Genomic DNA, 18,586 nt, shown 5'->3' on the forward strand with positions numbered 1-18,586 from the left:
ACTTATGTAAATGTGATATTTCTGTTGTTGTTTTTTTTATACATTTGCAAAAATTTCTAAGCCTGTTTTTGCTTTGACATTATGGGATATTGTGTGTAGACTGATGAGAGAAAATAAAATAATTGTATACATTTTAGAGTAAGGCTGTAACGTAACAAAATGTTGAAGAAGTCAAGGGGTCTGAATACTTTCCGAATGCACTGTACATTTTTTTATTGTAAATTAATGATATATACTAATTGATTCTTGAATAATATAACTTATAAATGCCTCATGAGCATAGTTCAACTGTAATACCTCATCAGATTCCAAAATATATACTTGATTTACTCCAATGTTTGTAAACAATGTAAATGTAAACATAAACAGTATAGCCTCAAAAACATGAGTAGAACTGTAATTGTGATATCATGGATGGTCAGTCCTTGCATCCATAGCTCTGTCTATGAATTTGAGAGTGGTTACAATTATCCAGGCCCATACTTCAGCTTTTTACCAAAACAGAGGAGGGGTGACAGCTTTGTTATATTTTCAACAAAGGATTCTAGCTTTAATATCCCCTTTCCTTCACTAACCCATGCTAGTTAATAATTCACACACAGGGATATTGCATTTCCACATCCATCATCCCCGTGTCTGTTACATTCACACTGGGTTTTGATACACACCCGGTTGCACCTACCTAGTGAGAGCATTATAGATTTTCAATACATTACATAGGTTTACTGTCAAGAAATACTTTTACCCTCCTTGCAGTATAATTGTTATACTGCCAGATCTCATTATAAGATGTCATTTTGCAGTGCTTGTAATCATTTGAAAATCAGGAATTTGTGCCATTTTGTATTTGCAACAACAGTGGACTTTAATTTGTGGGGGTTTTATATAATTGAATGAAAATACCAGATGTTAAATCAGTTCAGAATGTTCCGCTGATAGTAAAATATATTCAGGTGGTGTTTGTCAACTTTGCGTTAAACCAGCTATTTGAAAATTACTATTTATTTTGTAACACATGCAATACAGTATGTAGTAGGACAAAATCAATGTGACCATTTTCATAAACATGGAGGACCACACATGATTTCTAAAATGCGCTGCTGACATGGTTCAGAGCTGTTCTGTCATTTTTGGCCACAAATGGTGTGAACTGTTTCTCTCCGAATCTTAAGGACAATATACACTGAGTATACCCAACATTAGGAACACATTCCTAATATTGAGTTGCACCCCCTCGTTTGCCCTCACAACAGATTAAATTTGACGGGGGATATACTCTATAAGGTGTCGAAGGCGTTCCACAGGGATGCTGGCCCATGTTGACTCCAATGCTTCCCACAGTTGTGTCAAGTTGGCTGGATGTCCTCTGGATGGTGGACCATTCTTGATCCACACGGGAAACTGTTGGGCGTGGAAAAACCAAGCAGCATTGCAGTTCTTGACACTAACCGGTGCGCCTGGAACCTACTACCATGCCCTGTTCAAAAGGCACTGAACTATTTTGTCTTGCCCATTTACCCTCTGAATGGCACACATACACAATCCATGTCTCAATTGTCTCATGGCTTAAAAAATCCTTCTTTAACCTGTCTCCTCCCCTTCATCTACACTGACTGACATCAGTAACAGATCATAGCTTTCACCTGGATTTACCTGGTCAGTCTATGTCATGGAAAGAGCAGGTGTCCTTAATGTTCTGTATACTCAGTGTAAGTGCAAATCATCAATCAATGTGGATTGTCTAACATGTTTGGACTGCTCTGAATATGCAGTTTTACATTTTGGCCACTAGAGAGCTGCAAGAATCCATCCATTTCATATCAGGTGGCAAACTCAAAATTAACATAAATGTATTTGGGACTGTGGCAGTGTGAGTGATTTGTACCATACTGTCTTTCATGATCTTATTATTGGAATAACATCCAATAAAATTGATTTTAAAAGAAAAAGCTGAACTTTAGTAAAGTATTTGCAATATGCCTACATTAAGTTGCAACCTGCCTTATGAGGACATGACTGGAATTGTAAGAGCATTGTTATAGCTTGTGAAAGTTACACCACAGCAGACCCTTTCAAGTCGTGCTTTGAAAGAAGAGCATTCGAGATACTGTCTGATCAAAGTTCAAATAAATTCTTTATAAATGAGTGCTTTTATCTTCTCAGGGATTGTCTTAGTCCCTTTTGCAATACTCATCCCTTCCTTTAGTCTATGCTTTCCTAATGTTTGTGCTGCTATCATACATGCATTATGGTGGACTTTACGTCCCTCCTAACATCACCGAGCAGAACAACGTACAGTATATCACAGCGATGTAGCATTCCAAAGTAAAGCTTCATTTTGGTCAACTTTAATGTGAGAGAGACTGAGAGGGATCAATACTATATCAGCAATCATTTCACAAAATATTCATTTTTGAAAATGCTGACCATTATTCCTGACATCTGGAGAATGTTGATTCCCTCAATCCCACTTGTGGAGAATTCTTAGAAATCACCATATATTATATCTATTATATCTTCTTAGTTAAAACATATATTTTTCATGTATTTCTCAAAGACAGACAAGTTGGCATTTTGGTTCAGAAAGCATACAGTTTATAGTATTTTGTCAGTGCATTGAAATACTGGTTACACTTCCAATGCAGGTTACGACAGTATTTATTTTACTTCTCCAAGGAGCATACATAGCTACATAACAAATATACTTAGTCTTGTCATTCACATTTCAGACTCAAAGAGAATCTGCTCTATATGTAAAGGGTTGCTCTGTGTAGCCTTATGCTTTGTAGTATGCTCTCCCTAAACTATGAGATCACAGAGCCTTTGAGATAGTGGGGATGTCTTTGTCCTTGGATTTTGGAACTTTCTCCCTTCCTCAGCCTCCCAGAGAGAGCACTTCACCGCAAGAAACCTAATCCATTATGACTTACCCATCTTCTATTGTACACCATTATAGGTTACTGTATTCAATGTGTGCGTGTGTGCGTGATTCTGCTGATCATATTGTTTAGATTGGTTGTCAACACATTCTAATCCAACAAGTAGAAGCTCACAACAAATCCATTGATTAGTATTCATAGTCATACCCAAATAATATGACTCAAACCATGAGCAGGCTTGAGGGAACATCTACATAATAACATATTTTCACATTTCCTTCCTATGGATTAACAAAAAAAACATACGTGTGCAGTATTTGGCCAGCATGTCCCAAGTATTTATGATTTTCACAAATAGAATGGAGATTGACGTTGAATACTTCTGCCTTTTGTTGGAAGTCTATTGTGACAACTGTAATGGGTAAAGGATGTTGTGTGGATACAGTTTTTCTCAATCATGTACAAGCAATTTTTGGGTCTGTGTTGAAACATAGCGGTAGCAGAACAGCAATGATCAAATGCTCAAATACATTTCTTGCCTTAGTACCTGATTTGCAAATCTTATACCTTTTACAAAACGTTAAATACAAATGTCATCAGTGAATACAAAATTCATGGTTAAGTGTTTTGTTCACAAAATATTAACACGTTGTTTCAATCAGAAGAGAAATGTGTGTAACTGTGTTCACTGTTTCCAGCAATCAGTAAATACTACTGCACGACACGCTAATTCACCACATCAGTGTCATACCATGTACAATATATGGAAAGATCTCTAGGCAATGGGGACCGTTGTTCTGATTTATTCAATATTGCGGACATGCAGAGATGCAGAGAATAAAGTTAGGTTGCTTCTAAGTAACTTTGGTTTACTCCTAAGGCTTGGATTCAATCAGATCGAGTTAACCTGCTATAGCCTCATGGCAAAATGTGAACAAAAGCATGAGATGAGTTATAAAACAGCAAATGTTTTTCCCTGCCCCATGGCAAAAACTGCAGAATTACAGGAAATTTGCTTTAAAACGGCAACATTTTCTCTTAGCCTCATGACAAAATGTGTAGCCGGAGGTCAGTGCCCAGGGCCCTAAATGCGGTAATCTGGCTCTGGCAATAGTTGACAATCGCATTGCTGATGTTTTGGTGGTGTCGGAGGTGTAACTGCGTTAGAGCTGTCAAATCGGTGAGCAGCTGGTCTTGATCATTGTCATGAAGTCACACCCATTTCACTTGCTTTAGAAGTTCAGAACAATCAAGTTTAGGCAATATTGACAAAATAATGATGATTTCTATCAGCCTAATCGAGGTGTAGATTACTGTAGATCTCACATTCCAGTGTTCGAACTTGTGAACAAGGTTGCATGAGATTTCTCTGAATGTGACTCCAGTGCAGCCAATGTCAATGCCCGCTTTAGGTATAATGGCAGGAGCATCTTCTGGATGTGACAGCTCTAACGTAGTTCCACCTTCGACATCGCCAAAACTACCGCTATGTGCATGTCGGCTAAAGCGGATCTGATTGAATAGAGCCCTGAGTCATTGTTTTTGATATTGTGACCTTCCATTATAAAGCTTTGTGGATTGAGGCCAATGCATTCATATCAGTTGTTTCTTCATTGCATTCACCTTTCCTTATTTATATTGTGGATTGTGTTTCTGTGCACCAATAAAAGCTGTTGATACATTTTTCATAAGGGAATATCAAGTCTGAAATTTCAAAGTGGAAATTGCAAACTTTAGAAGCCTTTTTAAGTGTCCTGCATTATAGGAAAGTTATCCTGCAACAGGGTAATCAAATAAAAATCCTACATATGTATAATATAGTTTGATGAATTTATTTATGTTTTGAGAAGACAATTTTGAAAACACATTTACTGTTTGGCAAAAGGTCTCCTGGACTCTGTTTTGAAAATCGACAACATTGTTCCAATAAATGCTTGTAGGATGGAGAAAAACTGTAATATCAGGAATGCCTTGAGGTGTTTGATTAGTGTAAGACGTATCTTGCTTTACATACGTTCAACCGAATTCCAGACTGGCCATGCAGTTCTCACCTGCCACACGTGTTGTTAAAATATGTATAGTAAAATAAATAGAATACTAATGACAAGACAAGGACACAACACATGTATAGCCTAAGAAATTGCATTTCATTCATATATAAGAGGTGCATTGTGTTGCCTATCTTCACCCAACTGCTTGCTTCCAAATGAGACATTTTCAGCACCATGGACAGTGGGGGAGGGAGGAACATTTTCGGTGTTGCCTACTACAACATCGTATTATCATAACACTGTAGAGATTTGTTGTTTGCGAATAGTCTGTCCTGTGATATGGCCAATCATGTTTCAGAGGGGCGGGAATCACCACGCAGTCCCTCTGTAGCTAAGGTGGGTGGTTCTTCAGGAGGGAGTAGCGATTGAGCGGGATTTGGGGAGATGTGTTTATAGCTCTGAATTCCTTTCAATTCTCAGTCAAGAAATTGGAGAGATTCCTTACGGCTTTTCTTGCGGTACCTATAAAGACAATTACCAAGTGGAAGAGAGACGCGCATTCCGAAGCTCATCACTTTTGTCGACTCACCTGCACAAGCGGTGAACAGGAGAGGCACTTGCCATGGATCAGGAGAAATACTTACCGGAGCTGATGGCCGAAAAAGATACGCTGGACTCCTCGTTTGTTCATGCGATGCGTCTGCTTGCCGAAGGTAACGGGTCATTATGTTGGCTGGTTCTGAATGTCAATTATCAATCAATGTGTTGTAGATGATTTCAAGGGTTTTGTCTACTAGTCCATTGTGTTCACAAGCATCAGCCACGCTGTATTTTTGGAGATGAAGGGGTGGATACCTGTACTGATTAGCTACTGCGTATTTGTTGAGCACAATACTGTAAATAGTGGATTTATCTGTAATAATGAACCAGACTAATGTAACCTAAGGTGTGTTAAAATTAATTAGGTAGCCAAGCTATTATAACTTATTTATTCATCGGTGTTGGCAGTGCCATCCGAGAGAGAATACAGGACATTTTACTGGATTTGTAAGGGAGACAGATCGTCAGAGAAACTTTCCCCAAGTTAAATTCAATGTCGACCTCAATTCCGTCTTACTAAATAGTACTATTTTTCCCCGAATATATGACAGCTTGTCACTTCATGTCAGACTATCGTCACAGACGCTCAGATGAAGATAAGACACACACACACACACACACACACACACACACACACACACACACACACACACACACACACACACACACACACACATACGCATGCACACACACATACGCATGCACACACAAACAATATTTAAATAGAGACTTGACTGTTTGAATGGCAAGTCAGGTTAAGTGTTCTTACACTTTTAAAAAGGGGTGAGGGGTGTGTTCCTACAGAAAATTTGACCTTGGTGATTCCTTTATAGTGGGGCTTTGCCATCCTATACATTCCCATCCCTGAGAAGTAGCCTAACTATTGCCCCCAACGGACCAATCCATAGAAGCAGAGATTTTATGCTTCAGTGGTGCTGATGGGTGACTTTGGCATCAGGAGATCTTCAGGACTGTATTTTACAGAGTGGTTTTGACCTCAGTGAAATATCAAATGTGACGTGTTCCAAAACATTTCACATGTGAAAACATGGTTTTGATTCCTTCACATGTGACATTTCACATTTGCAAACTCATTTTCACATGATTTTACATGTGAAACGTCACAATGCCAAAAATAACAGCAATGGCTAACAGTGTTGTTTCATGTTATCACATCATGATTTTAAGCTAAAAATTGCCTGGAATTAAGTTAATCATCACGCGATTATCTGACAACCCCAACTAAAAAGTAACAGTGCTCAGGGATACTTGACATTAGGGCTAGATTTAATCAGATCAAGCACGCGATTGCTGACACCTGCATAGCTGTTGTTTTGGCGGTGTCAGAGGTGTAACTGCGTTAGCCCTGCTAAACTGGTGAGCAGCTGCTCGTGTGGTCATTGTCACAAAGCTACACCTGTCCTCCTCGGGTTAGAATTCTAGAACGAGAAAGTGTAGGCTATATAGAAATAATGACACTTAAATTTTAAATCATTAAAGAAAATTAGGATTTCTATCAGCCTAATCGAGATGTAGATTGCATATCACAGTGTTCCAACTTCTAAACAAGGCTGCATGGAATTTCTCTTAGTACAGCTCTGTGCAGCCAATTGCAATGTCCGCTTTAGGTTTCATGCCAGGGAGTCACTTGTGGATTTGACAGCTCTAACCGGCGCCACCAAAACAACCGCTATGTAGGTGTCCGTTAGCGCAGAGCTGATAGAATCTAGCCCGTAATGTGCTTAAATACTCTCGGGATTTGAAATCGAAACCTTTTTGTCCGGAGCGCATTAATGTCTCAGCAATGCCACCAGATGGTTATTTGTTAACAAAAACATATATCCACACACTCTTTAATATGTGTACGGTTGCGGTACAGTGTTGTTCCCTGATGTACAAAACGGCCAAAGATACACATAAGAGAGACCTCCTGAGTGGCGCAGTGGCTGTGCCACCAGAGATTCTGGTTTCGAGCCCAGGCTCTGTCGCAGCTGGCCACGACCGGGAGGCCCACATGGCGGTGCACAATTGGCCCAGCGTCATCCGGGTTAGGGAGGGTTTGGCTGGCAGGGATATCCTTGTCTCATCACGCACTAGTGACTCCTGTGGCGGTCCGGGCGCAGTGCACGCTGACACGTTCGCCAGGTGTACGGTGTCTCCTCCGACACATTGGTGCGGCTGGCTTACGGGTTGGATGCGCATTATGTCAAGAAGCAGTGCGGCTTGGTTGGGTTATGTTTCGGAGGACGCATGGCTCTCGACCTTCGCCTCTCCCGAGTCCGTACGGAGTTGCAGCGATGAGACAAGACTGTACCTACCAATTGGGGAGAAAAAAAGGGGGGGGAAAGATACATAAGGTACCTTCAGAGGTACACATAGGAACTCACACAGTACTGGTCAATACATTTTAGGGTACATGTGGGGGGGGGGCAATCTAGCATAATTTTACAATTTTCTACCCGATATAGTCAATATAATGCTGCGTTCGTAACCATGTGGGAGGTGGGAATTCACCAATTGTGAATTTGTGAATACCAGTTCAATGCATTCATGTGCTTTGAACTTATTGAGAAACGCCAATTGGCTAATGGCCAACAAGCTGTGTCAACCATTAACTTAAAGTACAGCTATCATGCTTGTAAAGAAAATGTAGAGTTCAAAAAACATATTTATAGATAGCTTTTTATATATAATGTTTTATTGTTACATTTAACTGCCGAAAATTGCTGTTATCGAGGTCATTTCCTAAGTAGGTGATCAGCATGTGGAAGAGGTTAGCATGTGGGAGAAGTTCCCACTAGTACTTGGTTACGAACATAGCATTAGGTACACTCATTACTGCGCTTTGAAATGTAGGTGGGGGCAATGTGCTGGCAGTGGCTCATTAGCATATTTGGGGGTAAGGTCTAAAATATATTATATTTGTTCCAACAATCAGTGGATGTGTTGAACCAGTTTAAGTTGTTTTATCGTTATGTTGATGAAGTTAAAGCACTTCTTGTGACACTGTTGGTTTTGCAATCTTTGTAAGAGCATGTGATGCTCAAGCGCTGCGCATTTAAATGGGTACTGTGCATTTTCAACAAGTTTAATGGCTGCTGGTTCATAGGAAGTTCATAGTTATAAGTCGGTTATTGTAAAATTCACAGTATCTTATTGTAGCTAATCCATCACTCACTGACTTGACGGTTTGGTAGGTAAGGGAGCATCACAGTTACATGGTGATTAGCAATACATTTAATATCATATGGTTCTTTGGTATCACATGGACTTATGTCAGCCTTTAACAAGGCGGCAGAACTGACAGTGTACAAAATGTATGTTTATGAATACCCTAGAATTAACTGGAATGACATTCCCTTTCATGGGAGACCAAAAGATAGGCTGCCACTGTTGCTGCCAATCAGCAAGTGATGTGCATGTTGTCAGGAGAAATGTCACTACGTTATTGTGACTTTTACAGTAACTTACTGACAAGATGTTTCCAGTTAAGAAATATCAAATTCATAGTAACAAGCTGCCGTTACTGGAAACAGCACAAAGCACAATAGTCTCATTACAGTGCAGTTCATTACTGACAAATTCTCTGACCAAGGAGGTACTCAACTTGCATTGGCATAACCATCAAACACTTAAACTGATACAACACTTCCACTGATGGTTGACATGTATATTTGACCACGCCCCCAAACATGCTAATGAGACCAAACCAGTACATTGCCCCCACCTTTAATGGAAAGTGCAGTGATGTTCGTACCTTACAGTATATTTAAAATATTGGGTAGAAAAATCTCCCATACCTACAAGGTACCAAACTGTACCATTTGAGTGTATATGTGTACCTGTGAAGTGTACCTTTGACCTTTTTGTAACCCAGTGTACAACAATGTACCCTAACCATACCCTTATTTTTTGAGAGTGTGTTAATATATGTTCCAAGCAGTAAGGAGGAACCTGGTGGCACTGTAGAAACATCGATGCACTCCTACTCAAGACATTGCAAGTTCAAATCCCCAAAGAATGCCCTTGAGTCCTGATAGTTTTATAATGATGTTATGTTGCTGGGGATAATTGTACAATTATTTACTTGATTCTGGGCAGCTTTTAGCAAAGTGCATAAATGCAGTCTCACCAATAAGTCTGTGGCCATATCTCTTTCACACTCAAAGATCTGGTGGTGTCGTTTCACTGTAGCAGGACATTTCAGTTTGCTAGTGACCAAGAGGTTATTAACTCAAATTCAATTTAAGGATGAGTCCCAATTGTGTTTAAAGTACAAGTTGTTATAGTAACTGACAGAAGAATACAGCAGCATACTGTTATTTTAAAGAAATAAACAGCTTCAAGTGGTTGTATACGTTTACTTTATTTTTATTGCAACTTTAGGCAAAGTGCAGAAATGTATTATTGGCAATACATAGCCAATATATAGCCAATCTCCATTATGTCCATAGACCTGGTGCTTCAGCAGGATCTTCAGGAAGCTAGCAACCAAGAGGGAGTTCAAATCCCAAGTGAGGTTTAGTCCCAAATAATCATCATACTGTCCTTTAACATTAACACCTTTTAATGTATTTTCACAGCAACTTGATGAAAACCTCCAGGGGACCATGACACAACATTCTGAGAATATCCTAAAAACATATTTGGGGATGTCCATGGAACAAACATTGAACTAGACAAAACCTGCAGTGGGACCATGATCATTTAAATTGAATGTATGTCAATTAAATGACATTTGACATCTGGGCTTTCACATGTGCCCAAATTTTGTCACGTGTAATTTCATGTTCTCACATGTTGAAATTTTGAATCCCAGTGTCGTCACATTTATTTCAAATTCATTTAACCTGTTGAATCTATGGGGGCGCTATTTCATTATTGGATAAAAAAAACGTGCCCGTTTTAAGCGCAATATTTTGTCACGAAAAGATGCTCGACTATGCATATAATTGACAGCTTTGGAAAGAAAACAGTCTGACGTTTCCAAAACTGCAAAGATATTATCTGTGAGTGCCACAGAACTCATGCTATAGGCGAAACCAAGATGAAACTTCAAACAGGAAATGAGCAGAATTTTTGAGGCTCTGTTTTCCATTGTCTCCTTATATGGCTGTGAATGCGCCAGGAATGAGCCTGCCCTTTCTGTCGTTTCTTCAAGGTGTCTGCAGCATTGTGACGTATTAGTAGGCATATCATTGGAAGATTGGCCATAAGAGACTACATTTACCAGGGGTCCGCCCGGTGTCCTTTGTCTAAATTGGTGCGTAATCTTCAGCTGCGGGGATTCAGGAGAGAAAGCACACTTCCACGAACGATATATCATCGAAGAGATATGTGACAAACACCTTGAGGATTGATTCTAAACAACGTTTGCCATGTTTCAGTCGATATTATGGAGTTAATTTGGAAAAAAGTTTGGCGTTTTGATGACTGAATTTTCTATTTTTTTTGGTAGCCAAACGTGACGCACCAAACGGAGCCATTTCTCCTAAAAAAATAATCTTTCAGGAAAAACTGAACATTTGCTATCTAACAGAGTCTCCTCATTGAAAACATCTGAAGTTCTTCAAAGGTAAATTATTTTATTTGAATGCTTTTCTGGTTTTTGTGAAAATGCTGCCTGCTGAATGCTAACGCTAAATGCTACACTAGCTATGAATACTGTTACACAAATGATTGTTTTCCTATGGTTGAGAAGCATATTTCGAAAATCTGAGATGACAGTGTTGTTAACAAAGGGCTAAGCTTGAGAGCTAGCATATTTTTTTCATTTCATTTGCGATTTTCATGAATAGTTAACGTTGCGTTATGGTAATGAGCTTGAGGCTGTATTCACGATCCCGGATCCGGGATGGCTCCCAGTGTTGTCACATTTATTTCAAATTCATTTAACATGGGATCATGTTATCACATGTGGCTTCACATGTGATCACATGAAATGAATGTGGTCTTACCATAAGAGTCAGCTTGTTCAGCAATTTAATAAGACAAAAAGAGTTGTAATTCGGAAGCTGACAACTAGACCTCTAAGCCATGTGTCAATACGGTCTTTAAAAAAGGTGTGCCTCCATTACCCTTGGTACAAACGTGCTATTGCCTCCACTGCTACCACTACTGTATCAGCCCAAAAAAATCAGCCTCCTGAGGTTGAAGAGGCGCTGTTGCGCCTTCTTCACCACACTGTCTGTGTGCGTGGACCATTTCAGTTTGTTGGTGATATGTACACCGAGGAACTTAAAACTTTCCACCTTTTCCACTGCCGTCCCATCGATCTGGATAGGGGGGGTGCTCCCGTTGCTGTTTCTTGAAGTCCACAATCATCTCTTTTGTTTTGCTGACATTGAGTGAGAGGTTGTTTTCCCGACACCACACTCTGAGGGCCCTCACCTCCTCCCTGTAGGCTGTCTAGTCGTTGTCGGTAATCAAGTCGTCTGCAAACTTGATGATTGAGTTGGCCACGCAGTGGTGGATGAACAGGGAGTACAGGAGAGGGCTGAAAACGCACCCTTGTGTGGAGTTTTGAGGATCAGCGGAGTGGAGAAGTTGTTTCCTACCTTCACCACCTGGGGTCGGCCCGTCAGGAAGTCCAGGACCCAGTTGCACAGGGCGGGGTCCACACCAGGACAACGACCCTAAGCACACAGCCAAGACAACACAGGAGTGGCTTCGGGACAAGTCTCTGAATGTCCTTGAGTGGCCCAGCCAGAGCCCGGACTTGAACCCAATCTAATATCTCTAGAGAGACCTGAAAATATCTCTGCAGCGACGCTCCCCATCCAACCTGACAGAGCGAAACGGAGAAACTACCCAAATACAGGTGTTCCAAGCTTGTAGTGTCATACCTAATGAAGACTTAAGGCTGTAAGGAGTTTCAACATAGTACTTAGTAAATGGTCTGAATACCTATGTAAATGTGATATTATTTAAACAATTTGAGAACAAATCTGTAATGTAATAAAATGTGGAAAAAGTCAAGGGGTCTGAATACATTCTGAAAGCACTGTATAGGTTTTGCTTACATAATCTATGTATTATGTTAATGTAAATGTAAATCATTCCATATAAAAAACAGAATAGCCTATCGGGATTTTAAGATTAGACCAGCTATTACTAATGTCTGAAGGGGAGAAAATAGTCTGTATGTGTGTAAATTGCTCCTTCCCATTAACTGGTAGAAATAATTAGCAGGTGATAATCTACTGGGTTGATCAGGGTCTCTCTTCCCACATTGCGATTATGTAAGGAATTCCACAAAGGTTCTAATCAGTAATTTGCATGGAGACACCAGTGAAATTAATTTAATTGGCAGTGGACATTTGTCTTAAGGAGCCACTGCATGTGATAAGAGTGTATCACATCATAAGATTTTAAAGGTTTACTCACAGGGATGTAGACATTTGGGGCTATTTGCTGGTGGAGTTGCACAGAGCACCTTAAAGGGGCTGTGCATATTTGTTTTGTTGTGCTTGTCAGGAAGTGGTAAATAGTAGTGTCCTACAGATGAGATGGGAAGTCCCAGAGACAAAAAGCTATTGGTTACCTGCGATGTGAGACTGCCATTCACCTGGACTGATTCTGTATCAATGCTCACCAGTGTTCTTCAGTATAGTTATAGATCTTGTGTGGTGTGCTTCTATCTGTAATGCACTCACCTTGAGAAAGCCAGTGTGCACATTCAATTTCACCTTCTCAGACAAGAGGTAGCCTACCTCTCACTGAAGCAAGTGTTTCTATGTGCTTAGCAGATGACATGGGGAATGTGCTTAGCAGAGGACCTGGGGAATGTGCTTAGCAGAGCACCTGGGGAATGTGCTTAGCAGAGGACCTGGGGAATGTGCTTAGCAGAGGACCTGGGGAATGTGCTTAGCAGAGGACCTGGGGATTGTGCTTAGCAGAGGACCTGGGGAATGTGCTTAGCAGAGGACCTGGGGAATGTGCTTAGCAGAGGACCTGGGGAATGTGCTTAGCAGAGGACCTGGGATGGTGTGATGAGTTATAGTGCATTCAGTGCATTTATAGTGGTTGGCTGGCCTGTGGCAGTCAACCCTTTGTTCCCCCATAGATGATGCCAAACATAACGAACCTCAATTGCTTCAGGTGTATTATAAACTGGGGTGGTTCGAGCCCTGGATGCTGATTGGCTGAAAGCTGTGGTATAAGCAATAAGGCACAAGTGGGTGTGGTATATGGCCAATATACCATGGCTAAGGGCTGTTCTTATGCACAACGCAACATGGAGTGCCTGGATAAATCCCTTAGCCGTGCTATATTGGCCATATATTTCTACCAGTTAATGGGAAGGAGCAATTTACACACATACAGACTATTTTCTCCCCTTCAGACATTAGTAATAGCTGGTCTAATCTTAAAATCCCGATAGGCTATTCTGATTTTTATTGCTATTATAAACTGCTTACAAACGTAATTATAACAGGAAAAATAAATGTTTTGTCATACCCATGATATACAGTCTCATATAACATGGGTTTCAGACAATAAGTATTCAGGTACACTATAGGCCACATACCACACCCGCTCGGGCCTTATAGCTTAAATATAGGATAGGAAAGTAATGATATGAATAACACTGTGGTGGTCAAAATTGGAGCTTGCTATGGCTCACGGCATGTGCATTTATATGAATTGATAATTGCAGAGTTAGTTTTCATTATTGCACATTATTGTGTACTGTGCGTAGTACTGCACTATTATATATGTTGGAAGTTATATTCATCATGCTAGGAGATACCGTTCCCTCTACTTTGGTGGTCAATGTGTCAAAGAGGTGGTAAAAGGTATCATGGAATTATACACTGAGTGCACCAAACATTAGGAACACCTTTCTAATATTGACTTGCATTTCCTACCTTTTGCCCTCAGAGCAGCCTCAATTTCCGGGGCATGGACTCTACAAAGTGTGGAAAGCGTTCCACGGATTCTGGCCCATGTTGACTTCAAAGTTTCCCACAGTTGTATCAAGTTGGCTGGATGTCCTTTGGGTGGTGGACCATTCTTGATACACAAGAGAAACTGTTGAGTGTGAAAAACCCAGAAGCGTTGCAGTTCTTGACACAAACCGGTGCGCCTGGCACCTACTACCAATGTTCCTTCAAATTTTTTCCACCACTGAGCAAATTTCAGGTCTGCTGAGCGCAGACTTGAACATTGTGAAAATCCTGTGCAACTTCCAACGCGCGTTTACTGTTAACACTGAGGCTGTACCCACAAGTTACAGTTTTAAAAGTGACCATGTAGGCTACTGTGGCTATTTGATCATAATGTAGGCCTACCAGAGTGGCCTACCATCAAAAACAACTGAGAAAATGCATCCCATAACATTTTAACACATAAATAAATAGATGTTATATCATTCAGCCTACAGTAGCAGCCAATGTGTGGTGTTCAATGTAAATCTACATTCCATGAGACTAGAAAAAAACATACAGGGCTTGACATTAAGATGTTTATCCACTTGTCCTTCAGACGAGGAGGTGACTGAAAATGCTGTTGTGTTGTTTGATGCAAGAAACCACTTATATAAAAAGCACTATTATTGTCTTACCATTATTACAAAGAATCATACAAATTATGCTACCCTCTGCCTATTGGCTACTTAGCTTGTTCAAACTGCCCCTTTAAGACAAAAAGCTATTTTACCTGAGCTTTTTGCTCTATAACTAACTAGCAAAGATATGAACAAAATGTGCACATGTGGCTACATACAGCTCTCGCTTTGATCTCAAAACAAGCGGATCTACTCACGACCGCTCATGCTGTAAACACAATCCAGATCAAAGTAAATGGCACAGATCCATAAATGCCAAGGGCTATGCGGTGTGATTTATGATGGCGAAAAACACGAATCGAACCGCATTATTTCTGCCTCATGCACAAATTAATGTTGTTACTCCTACGAACAGAGAAAGTGAAATATTCCTTGACATTAAAAAATTCCCAAGCTGCTAATAATAACAACAACGCAAGCCTATAGATACACTTTCCTACTCATTCATTACTGCTGCAGTGCTAGTTGTAGTGCTGAGTGGAAATAGGAAGAACGCATATTTTATGGCTTGTTTAAGTGTTGAATACAAAGTGTTGACAGTGCTGAGTAAGAACTTAAACATGAACTCATTCATAAAAACAGCAGCTCTTTGACATATTCATTGACAGTCTCTCTCTAGTCATCGTTTTACAAGTTTTGAAATCTCACAGTATAAACTTTGCTGCAGCTTTCTTTTATGCCTGCTACGTTACTCCAGACACAGTAATCTGAGCCAACTGATTGGCCAGCGGTAGGCCTATAATGCACTTGATTTGCTTTCAGGGCCCGCCGGGAAGGCAGAGTTTGTATCTTCAAACACATTAAATGTTCAAAATGGCAACAGTTCGCCTTCCCGGCGCGCAACCTGATATGGATAAAAAACACAATAGGAACACAAGGCTTAATGGTTGGGATATTTACAGAAATGTTTGGCGATTGACTAGGAATGCACTGGAGATCGACCAGTCAATCACGATCGACAGGTTGGTGACTGCTGCTCAAGAAAGTATTTTGTGTTACTCTTGCCCATTCACCCTCTGAATGGTACACATACGCAATTCATTTCTCAATTGTCTCAAGGCTTTTGTCACATGCGCCGAATACAACAGGTGTAAAACTTACCTTGAAATGCTTACTTATAAGCCCTTAACCAACAATGCAGAGTTAAGAAAATATTTACTAAACTACATGTAGGTGTGGGTAAACTGACTATGCATAAATAATAAACAGCAAGTAGCAGCAGCTTTAAAAAAGGGGGAGGGGAGTCAATGCAAATAGTCCGGGTAGCCATTTGATTAACTGTTCAGCAGTCTTATGGCTTGGGGGTAGACGCTGTTAAGGAGCCTTTTGGACCTAGACGTGGCGCTCCGGTACCGCTTGCCATGCGGTAGAGGAGAGAACAGTCTATGACAGGGGTGGCTGGAGTCTTTGACAAGTTTTTGGGCCTTCCTCTGATACCGCCTGGTATAGAGGTCCTGGATGACAGGAAGCTTGGCCCCCGTCATGTACTGGGCCGTCCGCACTACCCTCTGTAGCGCCTTGCGGTCGGATACCGAGCAGTTGCCATACCAGGCGATGATGCAAACAGTCAGGATGCTCTCGATGGTGCAGCTGTAGAACTTTTTGAGGATCTGAGGACCCATGCCAAATCTTTTCAGTGTCCTGAGGGGGAATAGGCATTGTTGTGCCCTCTTCACAACTGTTTTGGTTTGTTTGGACCATGATAGTTTGTTGGTGATGTGGACACCAAGGAACTTGAAGCTCCAGTACAGCCCTGTCGATGAGAATGAGGGTGTGCTCGGTCCTCCTTTTCCTGTAGTCCACAATCATCTCCTTTGTCTTGATCACATCAAGGGAGAGGTTTGTGTCCTAGCACCACACTGCCAGGTCTCTGACCTCCTCCCTATTGGCTGTCTCATCGTTGTCAGTGAATAGGTCTAATACCGTTGTGTCGTCTGCAAACTTAATGATGGTGTTGATGTCATGCTTGGCCACGCAGTCATGGGTGAACAGGGAGTACAGGAGGGGACTAAGCACGCACCCCTGAGGGGCCCCCGTGTTGAGGATCAGCATGGCATATGTGTTGTTGCTTACCCTTACCACCTGGGGGCGGCCCATCTGGAAGTCCAGGATCCAGTTGCAGAGGGAGGTGTTTAGTCCCAGGGTCCTTAGCTTAGTGATGAGCTTTGAGGGCACTATGGTGTTGAGCGCTGAGCTGTAGTCAATGAAGAGCATTCTCACATAGGTGTTCCTTTTGTCCAGGTGGGAAATTGCAGTGTGGAGTGCAACAGAGATTGCGTCATCTGTGAATCTGTTGGGGTGGGATGCGAATTGGAATGGGTCTAGGGTTTCTGGGATGATGGTGTTGATGTGAGCCATGACCAGCCTTTCAAAGCACTTCATTACTACAGACATGAGTGCTACGAGTCGTTAGTCATTTAGGCAGGTTACCTTGGCATTCTGGGCACAGGCACTATGGTGGTCTGCTTGAAACATGTAGGTATTACAGACTCGTCAGGGACAGGTTGAAAATGTCAGTGAAGCCACTTGCCAGTTGGTCATTGCATGCTATGAGTACACGTCCTGATAATCCGTCTGGCCTTGTGAATGGTGGCCTGTTTAAAGGTCTTATTCACATCGTCTACAGAGAGCTTCATCACACAGTTGTCCGGAACAGCTGGTGCTCTCATCCTACCACATCTGATGAGCCTCAGAGCCGGAGTAGTAGGATTCAATCTTAGTCCTGTATTGAATCTTTGCCTGTTTAATGGCTCGTTGGAGGGCATTGCGGGCTTTCTTATAAAAGTCTGGGTTAGAGTCCTACTCCTTTAAAGCATCAGCTCTACCCTTTAGATCATTGCGGATGTTGCCATTAATCCATGACTTCTGATTGGAGTATGTACGTACAGTCTTCTTTTTATTGGCTGTGTCTCAATCCATAACATGGCCGAGCTACAGCGGTGTTTGTTAGACCATGAGACAGCTCGAAAATGGGTCTTCTCATGAAAACCTGTGTAGCGTCCGAACGGCTTGGCCTACTAATGTGACGACTTTATGGAAAGGTGAGAAAATGATGGTGCTACAACCCCCATACGTGTCACGGGACTCGTTTGAACATAACCCATACAAATTAATGGATATATGGAGGTAGTTTTGTGCAAAAACAAAATAAGGGGTTAAATGTGTATTAAAAAATATATATAGATATAGGACAGACACTTAAAAACCTTAATCCTTATGATTTATTTTTTGACTGTCTTTCCTGACAATTATGAATATGTTTTTCAATGCGTTTCTATGGGCTATAGTAGTAAGTAATTTAAGCCAAATTCAATATTATATCAAATTATATTTTTTCAATATACCTAAAGGAGTCCTAAAATTCAAAATCAAATAGCTAAATTGTGACCTTCTTAAAACAATTCCATGTTACCTTAATAGAACCCCCCCCCCCAACAGCTTAGACTTTTAGAGGTTAACCTGTCTCCTGCCCTTCATCTACACTGATTGAAGTGGATTTAGCAAGTGACATCAATAAGGGACATCTATGTCATGGAAAGAACAGGTGT

General features: G+C 41.0%; 1 protein-coding gene across 1 annotated transcript in view; it reads left to right on the forward strand.

Moving 5' to 3' along the window:
• The first annotated feature begins 5,336 nt into the window (after positions 1-5,336).
• Positions 5,337-18,586, forward strand: part of LOC139381711 (KH domain containing, RNA binding, signal transduction associated 2) — a 124,269-nt gene continuing 111,019 nt past the window's right edge. Inside the window, exon 1 of the mRNA XM_071125438.1 lies at positions 5,337-5,583. Within this exon, the coding sequence (XP_070981539.1) occupies positions 5,493-5,583 (91 nt within the window). The 5' untranslated portion in view covers positions 5,337-5,492. The remainder of the gene's footprint in view (positions 5,584-18,586) is intronic.

This window comes from Oncorhynchus clarkii, chromosome 23 (assembly GCF_045791955.1).
Source record: "Oncorhynchus clarkii lewisi isolate Uvic-CL-2024 chromosome 23, UVic_Ocla_1.0, whole genome shotgun sequence".
Lineage (NCBI taxonomy): Eukaryota > Metazoa > Chordata > Actinopteri > Salmoniformes > Salmonidae > Oncorhynchus > Oncorhynchus clarkii.